The sequence below is a fragment of the Thamnophis elegans genome, chromosome 8 (assembly GCF_009769535.1).
Source record: "Thamnophis elegans isolate rThaEle1 chromosome 8, rThaEle1.pri, whole genome shotgun sequence".
In the NCBI taxonomy this organism is placed as follows: Eukaryota; Metazoa; Chordata; class Lepidosauria; order Squamata; family Colubridae; genus Thamnophis; species Thamnophis elegans.
The window spans coordinates 65,097,310-65,115,988 of NC_045548.1; the positions used below are offsets into that span (position 1 = coordinate 65,097,310).

The following is an 18,679-nucleotide window of genomic DNA, read 5'->3' on the forward strand; positions in this document are numbered from 1 at the left end:
CCCCCCCTCAATCAGCACTAAAGAGCATTGCAAATATTAAACTGTATCGTTGATTTCCCAAAATGGATTGTCCAGAAATATTGTATTGCCTACAATTGCTGTTAAAATAACTTGAATGCTGGGTATCATTTTCTCATTGCAAGGAATAACAATTCCCTCCTAATTTTTATGCTCTGCTAAAATGAAGGAATAGAGTAGAGTAGAGTAGAATAGAATAGAATAGAATAGAATAACAGAGTTGGAAGGGACCTTGGAGGTCTTCTAGTTCAACCCCCTGCTTAGGCAGGAAACTCTACACCACTTCAGACAAATAGTTGTCCAATCTCTTCTTAAAACCTTCCAGTGTTGGAGCATTCACAACTTCTGGAGGCAAGCAGTTCCACTGATTAATTGTTCTCACTGACAGGAAATTTATCCTCAGTTCTAAGTTGCTTCTTCTCTCAAAGGCCTTCTTTGTCTTTCTTAACCACCACTAGTATCCAACAAACAACATTTTGTGGATAGCAACCTGCTCTATCAGTTCCGGATGAATTTCCGCCGCAGAAGGAGATTGATGGAACTGCTCACCGAGAAGTCCCGTTTGGTGCCAGAGAGCCACGACAGTCCTTTTTGCCTGCGGAAGCAAAATCACGACCACAAAAAACACGCCAGTTTCCTTTCAGGTATATGTTGGATTAGGGCTGGAGGGTAAACGGACATTCAGGAATTCCTTGAGTTAGGATCATAATTGAGCTCCACAATTACAGTCACAGGTTGTGACAGTTGTAAAGTGGATCATCACGTGACCGGACCCAATTTTACGACCTTCAATGAACGCTACAGTAATATAATGAATGCCAAGTGGAAACTGGAAGTAAACACTGGTTTCTGGGGGGGAAAAACATTGTGAAGCACAGTCACGTGACTGTTTGAAGCTGCAAATGGCTGCAAATGTGGGTCCGTTGCCGTGGGCTCAAAAAGTGGTCACGTGGTTGAAATTTCAGAATCAGGTGGTAAGTAGTTTTTGGCAAGTCTGTTATACTTTCGACAATCACCAGTTGTACGCCAAGGACTACCTGTATGCATAGGAACTAATTCAATATCTCAGATTCAGAGGTGGTATTCAGCCAGTTCGGACTGGTTTGGGCAAACCAATAGCTCCGATGATCAGCTGGCACTGTCCACCAGTGGTGGGCCCAGCGGCATCTACATGGATGCACGCAGTGCGCATGCACACACCCGCAGCATAAATATGCACCTTAGCGCCTCCGCGAGGCTCCAGCTGCTCAGCAGAGTGTCACACAGGTGTCGTATGCACCGTGCACGTGTACGGAAGCGCCAAAGACTTAAAAGATCGGTAAGAAGCTCAGGCGAGTGGGTGGGCCCTCCAGAGCACCGTATCAGAACGGTATCCAGTGCTCGGGGCAGGCTCCGGTACACCCGTACCGGGACGTACCGCCTGCAATCCATGACTGTTGCCCACCCACCCCTGCTCTGTCCTGTCCTTTATTTCTTGCTTTCTAGCTAATCTCAATTGTGCAGCACAGCTGATTCCCCTCCTCCAGCTGTTTTACTTACCATTGCTAACTTGGAAGGTAAGCAACTGAACTTCTAAATGCTCCATTTTCAGCGCTGCACATGCGCACGAAGCATGCAAAGCGCTCACTCACCGAACTGGTTGTTAAACTGGTAGCATCCCACCACTGCTCAAATTGTAGAGCATGTTTAAATAACATACAGTATTTCTGGATACAGTTCAAAAAGCCTGCATTGCATAGTTTAGATGCCATCTAGGGAAATTGGAAGGACCAAGGTCAGACACACAAAAAACTAGAGACTAAGCAGGCTTATACCATAATAGTTCACCACTGTCCATCACTGAGAAATAACCAGTTTGCTATCTAACATGGTACACAGGTGGAAAAAAGAAATATAAGGTTTGAAACTGGCTTCAGGCTCATATAGTACCTGGCAAATGCTGGTTTTCTGCTCCAATTATATCCTTCCTAGTAGCTATAATAAAATTAGAATGATCAAAGAGCTATATGACCTACTGATCTTCATGTTTGAGGTCTGGGTGAAATCTTACACTCCTTCGTTCCATATTTTCCACTTGCTTTCTACATTCTGAGATAGGGATAAAAATATGCCTTACTCAGAAAGCTGATTCAGTCAGCCTGGTACTATATACCAATACAGGTAGTCCTCGACTTACAACAGATCATTTAGTGACCATTCAGTTACAACGGACACTGAAAATAGTGACTTACGACCATTTTTTACAGTTACAACCTTTGCAGCATCCCCATGATCTCACGATCAAAATTCAGGTGCTTCGCCACTGGTTCATACTTATGACCGTTGCAGCTTCCCAGGGATCATGCGTTCACCCTTTGCCACCTTCTGGCAAGCAAAGTCAGTGGGGAAGCCAGATTCACTTAACAACTGAGTTACTCTGCTTCCCTGAAAATAAGACCTCCCCCGATAATAAGCCCAATTGGGCTTTTGAGCGCATGCGCTAAAATAAGCCCTCCCCTGAAAATAAGACTTCCCGGAAAATATTGCAACCCAGCAGCAGCCATGAGGCGACCACGCTTGCTGCGTCCTGCACCTCAAAAATAGTAAGACCTCCCCGAAAATAAGGCCAAGTGCTATTTCGGGGGTCAAAAGAAAATAAGACCCTGTCTTATTTTCGGGTAAACATGGGTACTAACTTATCAACTGCAGAGATTCACTTAACAAATGGTGGCAAGAAAGGTTATAAAATGGGACAAAACTCACTTAACAAATGTCTCACTTAACAACAGTAATTTTGGGCTGAATTGTGGTCGTACGTCTACCTACGTACCAAGTGTAGGACTACCTACACTTGGTTCATGACAAGTTTCCTTTTAAAAACATTGGTCATTTCTTATCCTACTTGGAGAAAGGGTGGTTTGGTTGTTTTGTTTTGGCTTCTGCTTCCTTTTCTTTTGCTATACATAGACAGCAGGCAGACTTTGAGTGATTTTGCTCAAGGGAAGGCTGGTCTTTTACAAAAGCAGGTCCTTCACTCCCACAACCATGCTTGGACTGGTACCCGTCCTCCACCTTGTCAAAAGAGAAGCTTGTATGTCAAACAAATCAGAGGTGGTATTCAGCTAGTTCTGACCAATTCTGGAGAACCGGTAGCAGAAATTTTGAGTACTTCAAAGAACCAGCAAATACCACCTCTGGGTGGCCCCGCTACCTCCCGAGTCCCAGTTGATCAGCTGAGTCTTCTTTCATTGCCCGCTGTTCAGGAGAACGGAGCTGGAAAGCAGGTTTGTGGAGTAGGGAGGGAATGGGGATTTTGCAGTATCCTTCCCCCAGGTGTGGGGAAGGAATGGAGATTTTGCAGTATCCTTCCCCTGCCATGCCCATCAAGCCACACCCATCAAGCCATGCCATGCCCACCAAGCCACACCCACAGAAACAACTTTTGAATCCCACCACTGAAGCAAATACATTATCCAAAATTGGGTTTATGACAGGTTTCCCCTGAAGAGGTGTATTTTCCTTTTAACACCGTAGGAAGTGAAATGGTTCCAGGAAATTTTTATGTATTCACATGAAGTTCATTGCTCTTCATTATATCAAGGGTGTTGACCTTGTAATGCTTGACAAAAGGATGTGGCAGGGAATACGCCCTACAGGCAAATATTCTTGTCTCTGGCCATTCTTTGTTAAAGCATCTGCTGGTAGGATAATTTCATCTGAACTTTTGGTTAAATACAGGAAACCAAAGGTGGGCAAATATCCTTTACAGGTAATCCTCAACCTATGGCCACAATTGAGCCCAAAGTTTCCATTGCTAAGCAAGACAGTTGATAAGTGAGACAACTGACAAGCTCAGCGCTTTTAACCGCTGACCCACTGAGCCCCTTTTTGAATGCACAGAAGGGAGCATAAGGTTTATTACATACAACAACTAGTCATAAATCCACCTTCTTCAGCACACCATCACAGCATCAAAAAAATGAGCGGCCATTCCACAAGGGCTACCTGTAATGGGTTCTGAAATGACAGAGGTATGTAAGGAAAACAGTTAAGAGACCCCAGTGTGGTGCTTGTCTTCTAGAGCCGAGGTGGTGCAGTGGTTAGAGTGCAGTACTGCAGGCCACTTCTGCTGACTGCTATCTGCAGTTCAGCAGTTCAAATCTCACCGGCTCAAGGTTGACTCAGCCTTCCATCCTTCCGAGGTGGGTGAAATGAGGACCCAGACTGTGGGGGCGATATGCTGACTCTGTAAACCGCTTAGAGAGGGCTGAAAGCCCTACGAAGCGGTATATAAGTCTAACTGCTATTGCTATTGCTACAATAAATCTCCCTCACTCTTTGGTTTGTACAGTGAGCCCCAGCAAGGAGATCAAGATTGTCTCTGCAGTCCGACGGAGTAGCATGAGCAGCTGTGGTAGCAGCGGGTACTTCAGCAGCAGCCCGACCCTTGGCAGCAGCCCACCTGTCCTCTGCAATCCGAAATCTGGTAGGATGCTTAGGCATGTTTGCAACAGTGATGGTTTAGGGCAGGGGTGTCAAACTTGATTTCATTGAGGGCCGCGTCGGGGTTGTGTTTGACCTTGGGGGGTGGAGGTGTGTGTGTGGCCAAGGTGGGCGCGGCCAGCTTGACGTCACTTGTGTCAGGGGTGCCTGTGGTGGTCCGAGCACTCTGCCAGGTTGGGAGTGCTGCCCGCAGCCTTGCAAGCTCTGTTTTTGCTGGCAGAGGACTGCAGGCCGGTCCTTCGCTGCTTTCAGGGCGGCCCCGTGGGCCCGATCTAAGCACCTGGCGGGCCAGCTCCAGCTCCCGGGCCTTGAGTTTAGGGGGTCGTACTTCTGCATCATTGCGTCTAATGTGTACATTTTGTTTCTTTATGCAAGTAGCAGCTGCTGAGCTGGGGAATGTGATGATGGTTGTTTGTGGTTATTTATTGGAGAGCAATTGTAACCTTTTTTTTTGTTTCAATGATGAAAATGGGTCAGGGATGGCTGTTGGCCTTGAGCAGAAGTTAATAACTTTGGAGGAGTAATTATCATCTCAGGCAGAACTAATGTTCACATACAGCTTCAAGTCACATTTGGCTTCTTGAGATAACAGCGGTTATCTTTGTTCTTGGGGACATCCTTATATCCTCAGTATAAAAGTGGCTTTATAAAGACATTTGGTTCCATAACTTACTAGTTTTATGCTCAGTTTCTCTCTCCCACCCCCACCCCCGCCTTTCCAAATCTTATATCCTGGCAGGAGGCAAGAGTATTCCATTCTTGCATTGTTGTAAATAACACTTAGAAACCCAAACCAGAGCTTGAATGAGCAGAATATACTCCTCGTTTAGAGCTACACAGATATTTGGATTTAAACAAGTTTGAAGGATATTTCAGTGTGGACCTAACACCTATCAGGAACCCTTTAAAGCAATGCTTTACAAATTTGGCAACTTTAAGATATGTGGATCTCGGTTCACTGACAAAAGGGCGAACGACAAAACCGCGCCCGACTAAACCGCTGTGACAAAACCGCGTGTTCTAAAGCTCTCCGACGAATGAGCGCTGAATCACGCCGACAACAGCACGGCGACAGAAGCGCGCTGTAAACCTAAACCTAACTCTAAACCTAAACCTAACCCTAAACGTAATGCTAACCCTAACCCTAAACGTAACGCTAACCCTAACCCTAAACGTAACGCTAACCCTAAACCTAACCCTAAACCTAACGCTAACCCTAACGCTAACCCTAACCCTAACCCTAAACATAACGCTAAACATAACCCTAACCCTAACCCTAAACCTAACCCTAAATGTAACTTTAAACCTAACCCTAACCCTAACCCTAAACCTAACCCTAAACCTAACTCTAACCCTAAACCTAAACCTAAACCTAAACCTAACCCTTACCTTAACTTAAATCGCCCTTCTGCCGACGCGCTGTTGTAAATCGCCCTTCTGTCGACGCGCTGTTGTCGACGTGCTGTTGGCGCATTGATGACATCGCAGTTTTAGCGACGCAGTTTAGTCGGGCGTGGTTTTGTCGTTCGCCCTTTTGTCGGGTCACAGTGGATCTCAACTGCCAGAATTCCCCAGCCAGCTTGATATTTAATGTTTACTTTATTTTTTTCCAGATTTGTTAACTCAACCTTAATTATTTTATAAGTATCTTAAGCTGGAGAACATACACAGCACACCTTCCTGTTTCTATGTTCCCCACAACAGCAATCCTGTAAGGTGGGTTGGGGTCAGGGGTGGGATTAGTTCTGTGCTTGGTTGCTGGCTGGGTGTGGCCATGAGGCTTTCCTCCAGTCTCCGGGAGGGCAAAAACGGCCTCTCCCAGGCTCCAGAGGCCCTCTGGAAGCCAAAGACAGGCCCATTTCCAGACTTCCCGAACTTCCGATAGGCCTGCTTTTCACCCTCCCTGAGCCTCCGCATGGGCCCTGTACTTACCTGGCATGATGAACGGGCCATGTGGAGACTCCTGGGAGGGGAGGGGGAGATGGGGCCAGCCGGTCATTGCAACAACCAGTTTGGCTTTAATGCCAAAGTGGGACTAGAACTCACAGTCTCTTGGTTTCTAGGTTACCACCTTAATGAAGGAAACTTTTTGGTCCTTGGTTAAAGTTTTGAACAAGTAGATACAGATGAACTCGTAATCATATTTTGCCCTCACATGCTGTTGTATTAGTATACAATTAGTATATATATACAAGCTATCCTCCCTGATCTATTTCTATGCAAATAGAAACTAACAACCAACACAGAAGTTCATTCCCGAACTTCCGGTTTGCATGTTGGGCCGTTTTGGGGCCTTTTTTCATCCTCCCCCCAAGCCCCTAAAATGCTTCAGGAAGGAAGCCATGTGCTCATGTGCAGGTCAACAGGGGGGTCACATGCACATGTGCAGGGGGCACGGGGCATGAAATTATGGGGGTAGGCATGCGAGCGAGCACATGCACACGTTTTTGGCACTTGAGGCAAAAAAGCTTCTCCATCACTGTTCTAGGCAAAGCAATACCATTTTTTTTTTAAAAAAAACCCACCTTTCTTGGAGAAGCAATTGGTTAAAATCCTAAATTACTGACCCTAGAGTATGCATATAGAATTCCACCGGATGCCGAATCACCTCAGAATCAGACTAAAATCCACGTTTTCTGCCTGGTTTGGCTTCTCAACTGTAGATCAGTCTGTCCGTTTGTTTTACAATTTATTTCTATTTATTTTATTTTATTTCCATAGCCACCCATCTCAATTGTGCAATTCACAGCCCAGGCAACAAGCCTTTGATTTATGTTGAGCTATGAATGAAACAGGGTAGCACATGAAAGGGGAACAACAAAGTGATGATGCTATGAGTGAGAGCAACCGCAAAATTCTTTCAGCTGTCACATCAATTTGTATCTGACAAGCCCTTATTGAACAAGATGAAAGCTGCCACCAGCCTATTTTTGTTCTCAGTGATTTCCTGCGCTTCCAGAAAGATGAAAGATAACTCATTTCTGGCCTTCAAAAAAAGGGGGATAAAAATATGCTGATGCCAAGGAAAAATTGATTAGGAAGAAATAATTTGGGCTTCTCCTTTTTTTTACATCAGTCTGGCTGTGCGTTAACAACTTCAGCAGACAGTTTCTGTAGCCCATAATAGCTCTTTTCAGGCTGTGCGATAGGAAGTGTTTTAATCATCGGAGGAACCCACAAGCATGACTGGTTTTGTGATTTTAGATACACTATATTGCCAAAAGTATTCGCTCACCTGCCTTTACTTGCATATGAATTTACTGTAAGTGACATCCCATTCCTAATCCATAGGTTCAATATGACGTCGGTCCACCCTTTGCAGCTATAACAGCTTCAACTCTTCTGGGAAGGCTGTCCACAAGGTTTAGGAGTGTGTTTATGGGAATTTTTGACCATTCTTCCAGAAGCGCATTTGTGAGGTCATACACTGATGTTGGACGAGTTTATGTGACCTCCCACTTCGTGGCTGAGTTGCCAAACACTTCCACATTCTTATAATACAGCTGACAGTTGACTGTGGAATATTTAGGAGCGAGGAAATTTCACGACTGGATTTGTTGCACAGGTGGCATCCTATCACAGTTCCTCGCTGGAATTCACTGAGCTCTTGAGAGCAACCCATTCTTTCCCAAATGTTTGTAAAAACAGTCTGCATGCCTAGGTACTTGATTTTGTACACCTGTGGCCATGGAAGTGATTGGAACACCTGATTCTGGTTATTTGGATGGGTGAGCGGATAGTTTTGGCAATATAGTGTATATTTTCTCCTACAGGTAATCCTTGGCTTATAACTGCTTTCTTTAGTGACCGTTGAAAAATGATAACGGCACTGAAAAAAGTGACTTGAAACCAGTCCTCATAATTATGACTGTCACGGCATTCCCCAGGATCACACGGTCACAATACAGGCACCTGGCAATGGCCTGCATTCATCATGATTGCAAAGTCATTAAGGAAAACTAGATTCATGCAACAGCCACACAATTTGCTTGACTGCACTGCTTCACTTAGCAACAGTAGCAAAAGAGGTTGCAAAATCAGGTGCAATGCACCTAAAAATCACCTTGCTTAGCAAGAGAAATTGCGATTTCAGTTGTGGTCGTAAAGCGAGGATTACGTGTAATTTCCTCTCCTATTCTGGACATTACACTTATTCGCAAAGTATAAATGCTGGGATGCTGGGTTGTCCTTATTTCTCCACAAGCATGTAAAAAGATTAGGACCGTGGAGCGATCTGGATTCGAAGGGTAAAATCCAGTGGTGGGTTTCAATTTTTTTTAGAACCTCTTCTGTAGGTGTGGCCTGTTTTGTGGGAGTGACTTGCCGACCATGTGACCAGGTGGGAGTGGCTTGCTGGCCATGTGACCCCCCAGGTGGGAGTGGCTTACTTGTAAAATGTGGTAAAACTCACTTAACAACGCTCTTGCTTAGCAACTAAAATGTTGGCTCAGAAACTCTGGCATTTGAAGCACCCAAGTCCTAAAGCTGTCAAGTTACCCTTGCACCCCTAACCCTTTAGGAAAAAAAACCCAGGGGTGTTCAAACTTGACCGCTTTAAGACTTGTGGACTTCAACTCCCAGGATTCCTCCTCTCGCTCTTCATCTTGATGATGTGCGGACGGGCGAGGAGAGGGAGCTGGAACTGGTTCTAAACGTACTGTAGATTTACTATAGAAGAGGTTAGAACTGGCAGGAACCCACCCCTGGTAAAATCTGATTAGGAGTTCATCTGTATCCACTGTTCACAACTTTAACCCAGGACCAGACAGTTTCCTTGGTTAAAGTAATGGCCTAGAAACAAGGAGACGTTGAGTTCTAATCCAGCCTTAGACATGAAAGTCAGCTAGGTGACTTTGAGCCAGTCATTCTCTCTCAGTCCAACCCACCTCACAGGGTGGTTGTTGTTGTGGGGAAAATAAGAGGAGAAAGATGTGTGCTAGGTTTGTTCACCGCCTTGAGTTATTTGTAAAAATAATAAAGGCAAGATATAAAAATAAACAAGTTAATAAACAAACAAACAAATAAAAGCTTCATTCCTCTCTTCTTCCCTGTAGCTATAGAGGTAGGCCAAAATTCACGACACTTGGCAACTGACTCATATTTACGATGGTTGCAATGTCCCAGGATCAGGTGATCCCATTTTGTGACCTTCTCCCAAGCAAAACCAATGGGGAAGCCAGATTCACTTAACAACTGTGTTACTAACTTAACAACTGCGGTGATTCACTTAATAACTGTGGCAAGAAAGGTCGTAAAATGGGGTCAAATTCACTTTACAAATGATAGCAACAGAAATGTCAGGCTCAGTTATGGTCAAAGACTACCTGCACAAAACTGTATTTTTGTTTCTTTGGATTTAAATGTTTGGAAACTGGGCCTTTCCTGGGCAAGGGCACCAATGTCAACCCACAGTTGCAGACCTCATGAAAAGGAGAAGCACAAATCAGCAACCAGCTTAATTTTTATTTTACATTTTCTGAGGCAAGAGGGCACTCCCCACTGCAGCCTTTTTTCCCCCTTAGAGGTTCATCGCTTGAGCACATCTGGGTTAATTTTGGATGCTCTATTCATCACTTTGTTCTCAATGGACAATTGATGTCCTTGATGGTTGTGAAAAACTGCCTAGTGGTTTCCTTTTTAAGGCAGGTACAGAGTAATTGTTCTATTCTCAGAAAAGGTCACTTTTAGGAGAAGAAAAAAAAGCAAAAGTTGCAATATAACCCTGGTTAAAAAAAATATGACTGAATGAAGCCAGACCATATTCCTAATTTGGAAGCAGCTTCAACCCAGGGGTGGGCTTCAAAAATGTTATCAAGGGGTTCTCTGCCCAGTTGCTAGGTGGGTGTGGCCATGGTGGGCGTGGCCAAGTCGGCCTCTTGCACCACGGGCTCCGGAGGCTTTCTTCGAGGCTCTGGAAGGGTGAAAACACGCTCCCCCTAGGCTCCAGAGGCCCTCCGGTGGCAGGAAACGGGTGCGTTTTCGGCCTGCCTGAACTTCCAGTAGGCCCGTTTTTTTCTCTCCCCGAGCCTCTGGGCACGTCCTGAATTTACCTGCATCTAAAACGGGCCGTGTGGGGACTCCTGGGAGGGGTAGGGCGGAATGGGCAGGGCCAGCCAGGAGGGGAATATGAGGGTTCTCCGAACTGCACAGAATCTTAGCTAGAAGTTCTCCCGAACCCCTGCGAACCCCCAGCAACTTCGCCCTCTGAAGAACGATTAGAAACAAATCTTATTTAGGTGTCTTTCCTTCTATTTTTTTTTTCCTCCAGTACTAAAAAGAGCAGTGAGTCCTGAGGAACTTCTGCGGCCCGGGGCTCCCTATGCCCGGAAAACATTCACTGTAAGTTTGTGTTTCACATCTTTATTTTCTGCTGCTTAGCGCATTTGATTGTTTATTATCCATGAAGGTTTATGCAGCGTTGCGACTCTTGCTTAGAATTTTACCTATTAAATTTCAGGGGCTGAACCTGACTGTGGTGTAAAGCTGTCCAAAAGGTGCTTTTTTCAAGAGGCAACTGGACTTTCTGTTTTTTCTTTAAAGATGCTTCGCTTCTCATTCAAGAAGCTTTGATCCAAGAAGCAAAATGGCATTTAAAAACAAACCAGAAAGTCCAGTTGCCTCTTGGAAAAACACCTTTGGGATAACCATGACCTGGATGACTGAGAATCTCCATAGACATGGTGTAAAGCTATTTTCGTTCAATGGTGTAGAAATAACTTCAAATGATTTTGAAGTCATCTTATAAATATGACTAACTAGCTGCTAACCCTGCGTTGCCTGGAACAAATCCCCCTTACCAGAGGGAGTTCCCTTGCTGTTTGTTTGTTTGTCTAAGAACCAATCCCCCTTAACAGAGGGAGCTCCCTTTCCTCCCTGTGAAGCCATTATCATGTGCTGGTACAGTAGAAGCCATTTTAAGGCACAACAGGCTCTATCTCAACAGAACATGAATCCAAAATTCAATATCACTGTTAAAAGTATTGTGATTTGAGACTATTCATTCCTTTTCATTTCAGCGGCCCAGGCATTCCAGAGTTATGCTGGAACACACACCCCATAGGGTGTTAGGGGTATTTTACTCCCACAGTATTTTTTTCCAGAGAGTAAGTCACCTGTGTACCAAGTTTGGTTGAACTTGCTTGAGACGTTCCAGAGTTATGCTCGAAGATACACACACACACTTTTTATATATCTAGATAAGATTAGGGCAATAATGTGTTTTTATGCACTCAACTGGAAATGGGGATCAGAAAGCTAAACAGGGTTGGACGGGGTTGGTACTTGGATGGGGCACTGGCAGAAAATATCAAGGAAGTAAGCTAGGAAAAGACAATGGCAAGCTGCTTTAATATCATTGCCAATGAAAACTATATGAACACAGACATGCAGTTGCTAAGAAATTAGCTTGACAGATATACAGATAGTCCTTGACATATGACCAGTCACTTAACACCCGTCCAACATCATGACGGACCCACCGAAAGGGACTTACAACCTGGGTTTTATAGTTCCAACATCACCCTGCCCCATGATCATTTAGGGCACTCAGCAGCCAGCCCCATTTATGGTCATTTGTAGTGTCTTATAGTCGTCTGATCATGATTTATGACAGTTTTGCCAGAAACTAGCATTTACTTCCCATTTCTGGGGAAAAAACTAGCCCATAGTGAACAATGGCTTCACATAATGACCATGGTTTTCACTTAATGACCGCTATAAAAAAGTCATATAATTGAGTCCAGTCACTTGGCAATCCACTTTATGACCATCATGACTAGACTAATTGCTAGATTCAATTATGGTCATTTCTTGAGGACTACCTATATACAGTTACAGTAGATACATTTATAGATGCGCAGGTAGACACACACATATGCACATATGTGCATATATACTATACACATACCCATGTGCATAGAAACACATGCAGAGAAACATATTGGGGTGCTTTGCAACTTAGAAGAAATACTTTATATGTATTTGATATGAAAACGCTTTATATGAGTCACGGTGGTGCAGTGGTTAGAATGCAGTACTGCAGGCTAGTACTGCTGCCTGCCAGCTGCGTGCAATTTGACAGTCCGAATCTCACCAGGCTTAAGGTTGATTCAGCCATCCATCCTTCCAAGGTGGATAAAATGAGGACCCAGATTGTTGAGGGCAATAGGCTGACTCTGTAAACCACTTAGAGGTTGCTGTAAATCACTGTAAAGCAGTATATAAGTCTAAGTGCTATTGCCATTCTCTGAGCAAACATAGCATAGAAACTAACCTATAATCTATACAGAATAAATGCTTCAGATTAGTTCTGCTTTTTGGTCTCTCGGAAGGAAAATTGCCTACAATTAAGCTGTGCTTTCTTGAGACTTCTTGGAATGCAGATTTAGAAAACACTATATATGAGTTAATAAGGGCTCCTTCACAAACTGTTCAGCTTACATTGTTGTCATTTTGCCGGCCCAAAGGTTGGGGCGGGGGACAGATTACTCCACAGTGCAGAGATAAGTTGATAAATGTCTTGGATAATTTCTAACAGGTACACTGCAAGCTGGGTGGGTGAGGTTGTTTTTTTAAGATAGATGAATGTAGTGTTTAAAGAAAGCAGGGGCTAAAAATGAGCTATGCTTACTCTGTCTTTAAGATTTTATTGTGATCTCTCATCAAAATAAGAGTTGGAACATCTTCATATTCACCTTCCTTCCTTCCTTCCTTCCCTCCTTCCTTCCTTTCTTCCTTCCTATCTTCCTTCCTTCCTTCCTTCTTTCCTATCTTCCTTCCTCCCTTCCTTCCTATCTTCTTTCTTTCCTTCCTTCCTTCCTTCCTTCCTTCCTATTTTTCTTCCTTCTTTCCTTCTTCCTTCCTTTTTTCCTTCCTCCCTTCCTCCTTCCTTCCTTCCTTTCTTTTTCTCCCTTCCTATCTTCCTTCCTTCTTTCCTTCATTCCTTCCTTTTTTCCTTCCTCCTTCCTTCCTATGTTCCTTTCTTCCTTTTTCTCTTTCTTTCTTTCTTTCTTTCTTTCTTTCTTTCTTTCTTTCTTTCTTTCTTTCTCCCTGCCTATCTTCCTATCTTCCTTCCTTCCTTCCTTCCTTCCTTCCTTTTTTCCTTCCTGAACATCAAAGCCCATTTCTTTGCTTAAAGAAAGAAGAGAGAGAGAGAGAGAGAGAGAGAGAGAGAGAGAGAGAGAGAGGGAGATTATTAACAAGATTCAGTGTGACCATTTTCTTCTTCTTTTCTTTTAAGATCATAGGTGATGCTGTTGGGTGGGGATTTGTGGTCCGAGGGAGCAAGCCCTGCCACGTGCAAGCCGTGGATCCCAGTGGGGCCAGCAGCTGCATCGGGAATGAAGGTACCTTGAAATAATGCAATTAAAGGTCTCAATGCGGTGAGTGGCTCAGTGGCTAAGACGCTGAGTTTGTCGATCAGAAAGGTCAGCAGTTCGGCGGTTTGAATCTCTATTACCATGTTACGGAGTGAGCTCCCGTTACTTGTCCCAGCTTCTGCCAACCAAACAGTTCGAAAGCACATAAAAATGCAAGTAGAAAACTAGGGACCCTTTGGTGGGAAGGTAACAGCATTCCATGCGCCTTTGGTGTTTAGTCATGCCGGCCACATGACTATGAGACGTATTCAGACAGCGGTGGCTCTTTGGCTTAGAAACAGAGATGAGCAGCATCCCCCAGAGTTGGGAATGACTAGCACATATGTGTGAGGGGAACCTTACCTTATGGGGGTGGGGTATTGGGACCAGGGAGGGACACGTTTTGGACCACTTCATCTGGGACAAACCCAGCCTCGAACTTTCATATCACTCTTATGAAAACAGTCCCATATGACAGCTGCAAGACTGACTCACACTTTTACTTATTACCACTTTACTTGACAAAGAAAAGGGAGAGGTTGAAATGGAATGAAAGGGTGGGGGAAATGACATCTAAGCATCATCGGTTCCCATGAGACATTACTTCCCTCTCAAGGGTACCCAAGTAGAATAGAATAGACTAGAATAGACAGAACAGAATAGAATACAACAGAATAGAATAACAGCGTTGGAAGGGACCTTGGAGGTCTTCTAGTCCAACTCCATGCTTAGGCAGGAAACCCTACACCACTTCAAACAAATGGTTGTCCAATCTCTTCTTAAAAACTTACAGTGTTGGAGCACCCACAACTTCCTGGAGGCAAGTTGTTCCACTGATTAATTGTTCTAACCGTCAGAAATTTCTTCTTAGTTCTAATTGCTTCTCTCCTTGATTTTCCACCCATTGCTTCTTGTTCTACCCTCAGGTGCTTTGGAGAATAGCTTGACTCCCTCTTCCTTATGGCAGCCACTGAATATTGGAACACTGCTATCATATCTCCCCTGGTCCTTCTTTTCATTAAACTAGACTTACCCAGTTCCTGCAACCGTTCTTCATATGTTTTAGTCTCCAGTCCCCTAATCCTCTTTGTTGCTCTTCTCTGCACTCTTTCTAGAGTCTCCACATCTTTTCTACATCGTGGCGACCAAAACTGAATGCAATATTCCCAGTATGGCCTTACCAAGGCATTATAAAGTAGTAATAACATTTCACGTGATCTTGATTCTATCCCTCTGTTTATGCAGCCTAGAACTGTGTTGGCTTTTTTGGCAGCTGCTGCGCACTGCTGGCTCATATTTAAATGGTTGTCCACTAGGACTCCAAGATGTCCCAGTATGGCTGCCTGGTTCCCATAACAAAATGAACAGAAGTGATTGGTGGATATAATGGATTGTGGGTGGCCCGTAGGGTAAGAGGGAAATAATTATGATTGTGTTTGCACGGGAAACCCAGAGTTGGTTTTGCTCCTTCTGTGCCAGTCTGGTTTATTCTGTAAAGTTTATACTTGGTAAAATAATGTCCCAGGAGTTTCTTTTTCTGGAGTTGCCAACGGGACAGCTGACAATAGCTGCCCAGATCCCTGAGCTACACATCTGCAGCTGATGTTATAATTTCAGCAAAAGGCCACTCCGCTTTTGAGTGTGTGATGAGAGCTGCATAGTGTAGTCCTTGACCTACAAAGGTAATGGAGCCCAGAATTTCCATCGTAAGCCATATCTATTGTTAAGTCGAGGTACCCATGTGACTAACCTGATTTTACAACCTTTTTTTGCAATGGTTATTAAGCAAGCACAGTGGTCACAAAGTAAGTCCATTAATTTATATGGGCTTCCCCCCCCCCTGAAACTGGCCAAAAAGACCAGAAACCAGCAACAATGGCCATAAATTACAGTCAGATGATCTCAGAATGCTGCAATCAGCCGTAAAAGTAAGCCAGTTGTCAGGTGTCCAAAATCCAGTCATGTGAGCACAGATTGGTGTGTCGCCATCAGAAGTCTGGAACTGAGCCATAAGTACTTTTTGGGCAATCCATTGTACCATCAAATTGTCACTAAGCTACAGGTTGTTAAGTGAGGAAAACCTGTATATACCAGCAACTCACTAGAGCTGGGACAAAAACTAACATGGTATTATTTAATTAACATTCAGTTATGATCTAAGCTGGATTATTAAACAAACGAATATGCTCACAGGATCTTAGTATGAAACCAAGAACTGAAGCACGACAAGACCTGATCAGTAATATGGATTGTGGGGTAGTGTCAATAAGAAGTTGAAAAACATTCTAGGCATCTGCATCCCAGTCTGACCTGTAACAACTGGATGGGCCTCTAACTGCCATAGCGCTTAGACTTATATACCGCTTCATAGGGCTGTACAGGACTCAGTGAGCAATTTACAAATGTCAGCATAATTGCCCCCAACAATCTGGTCCTCATTTTATCGACCTCGGAAGGATGGAAGAAGGCTGAGTCAACCTTGAGCTGGTCAGGATCGAAATGTCAAACTGCAGGCAGCCGGCAGTCAACAGAATTAGTCTGCAGTACTACATTCTAACCACTGAGCCACCACTGCTCATATCAAATAAGGACCATAAAAAACACACTCCCTGCAGGTAGTCGTGGATTTACAACCATTCACATTAGTAATCATTCAAAGTTACAACGGCACTGAAAAAAAAAAGAATTATGACTCTCTTTCACACTGGGGGACCATTACAGCATCTCCATCACGGTCACGTGATCAAATTTGGCTCCTTGGAAACCAACCCGTTGCAGTGTCCTGGAGTCATGTGACTGCTATTTGTAATATTCCCAGCCGCTGCCAATAAGCAGAGTCAAGTGGGGGAAGCCACATTCGCTTTAGGATGGCGGGATTCACTTAACAGCAGCAATGATTTGCTTAACAATTGTGGGCGAGAAAGGACCTAAAATGGGACGCAACTCGCTTAAACGACTGCAGTGGTTAGGAGTCTAAATCTGGGGCTCAGTTGTAATCATAAGTTAAGAAAAGATGTGGAGGCTCTAGAACAGTGTTTCTCAACCTTGGCGACTTTAAGTCCTGTGGACTTCAACTCACAGAATTCCCCAGCCAGCTATGCTGGGGACTGGAAACTAAAACATATGAAGAACGGTTGCAGGAACTGGTTATGTCTAGTTTAATAGAAAGAAGGACTAGGAGAGACATGATAGCAGTCTTCCAATATCTCAGGGTTTGCCACAAAGAAGAGGGAGTCAAACTATTCTCCAAGGCACCTGAGGGCAGAACAAGAAGCAATGGGTGGAAACTAATCAAGGAGAGAAGCAACCTAGAACTGAGGAGAAATTTCTTGACAGTTAGAACAATTAATCAGGGGAACAGCTTGCCTCCAGAAGTTGTGAATGCCCCAACCTGGAAGTCTTTAAGAAGATGTGGATAGCTATTTGTCTGAAATGGTATAGGGTTTCCTGCCTAGCCAGGGGGTTGGACTAGAAGACCTCCAAGGTCCCTTCCAACTCTGCTATTGTATTGTATGAACTATTTGTGACCGACCCCAGCCGTGAAGACATTATTTTCTTCTTTAATCAATGCTCCTGATAGATTAGGCTGCTGGAACCTCTCACCAAAAAGACTGGGAAAATTTGGCAAGAACGGAAAGGGCAAGAATTTGATCACAGCCCACATTTAACCTTTGCATTCTGCAAGTGCCCTTGGCACCGAGTCCGGCTTGTTTGCTCTGCTTTCAGATTGCCCTCATATTTCTGCAGGATTTGCTTGCCGCCTTATAACAGCATAACAGAGTTGGAAGGGACCTCAGAGGTCCTTTCGTCCCGGAGTCCCAACTGCCAGTCCATCGAATGGCACTGCGCCACGGCATGCCAGAAATAGGGCCACTCAAACAAGCAAAGCCCCGTCCGTCGGATGGAGGCAGCACAAGAAACCGCATCCAATCCGGTCTGCAGAAAAACCTCTCCAGGGAACTGGTCCCTAATGCCCAAAAGGCTGGGGACCATTGTAATCTAGTCCAGTCGTCTATACCAGTGATGGCAAACCTTTTCAGCATCAAGTGCCCAAACCAGAATGCACATGAGCATGCACCGGAGTGCTGGAAACCCAAAGACCAGGGCAGGGGTGGGTTTCTCGCCCCGTTCCAACCGGTTCAGTTGGAACGGGACCGGCAGCGTCCTTGTGCACGTGCGCAGTGCACGCATGCGTACTAGCATCTGTGCGATGCTCCAGCTGCTCCTGGAGGATCGCGCAGGCGCTGTATGCATCCTGCGCATGCGTGGAAGCGCAGAACTCGTCAAAACCAGGTAAGAAACGCGGGCGGGCGGGTGGACCCTTCGGTGTTCCCAGAAGTTACTTACTTCCGGGTTCGCCGACCAACCAGTTTGCGGGGACCGCCGCGAACCACCTGAAACCCACCCCTGGACCAGGGGCCCGGTGCGCATGCATATGCCAGCCATCTGGTCTTTCAATTTCTGGGGCACCAGTTGGTCTTCGCGCACGCCAGTGGTCAGGAAATCTGAAGATTAGTTGGCCAGCACGTGCATGCACCCTGATCACCTTCGGGTTTCTGGCACTCCAGCATGAGTGAAGACCAGCTGGCAAGCGCACATGCGCCCCTCCGGAAACCAGAAGAGCGGCCGGGGACAATACTTGTGCCCACAGAGAGGGAGCTGTGTGCCATCTCTGGCACACGTGTCACAGGTTCACCCTCAGGGTCCTATATGATTGCAGCCAAATGATTGTCCAATCTCTTCTTAAGTGTTGGAGCATCCAGAACTTCTGAAGACAAGTAGTTTCACTGATTGTTCTTAACTGTCAGGAAATTCCTCCTAAG

General features: G+C 44.9%; 1 protein-coding gene across 1 annotated transcript in view; it reads left to right on the top strand.

Moving 5' to 3' along the window:
* The window catches only part of DEPTOR (DEP domain containing MTOR interacting protein), a 95,478-nt gene that overhangs the window by 56,866 nt on the left and 19,933 nt on the right, over nucleotides 1–18,679 (top strand). The window contains 5 exon segments of the mRNA XM_032222633.1: nucleotides 477–662; nucleotides 4,349–4,483; nucleotides 10,769–10,839; nucleotides 13,739–13,816; nucleotides 13,818–13,844. Of these exon segments, the coding sequence (XP_032078524.1) occupies nucleotides 477–662; nucleotides 4,349–4,483; nucleotides 10,769–10,839; nucleotides 13,739–13,816; nucleotides 13,818–13,844 (497 nt within the window).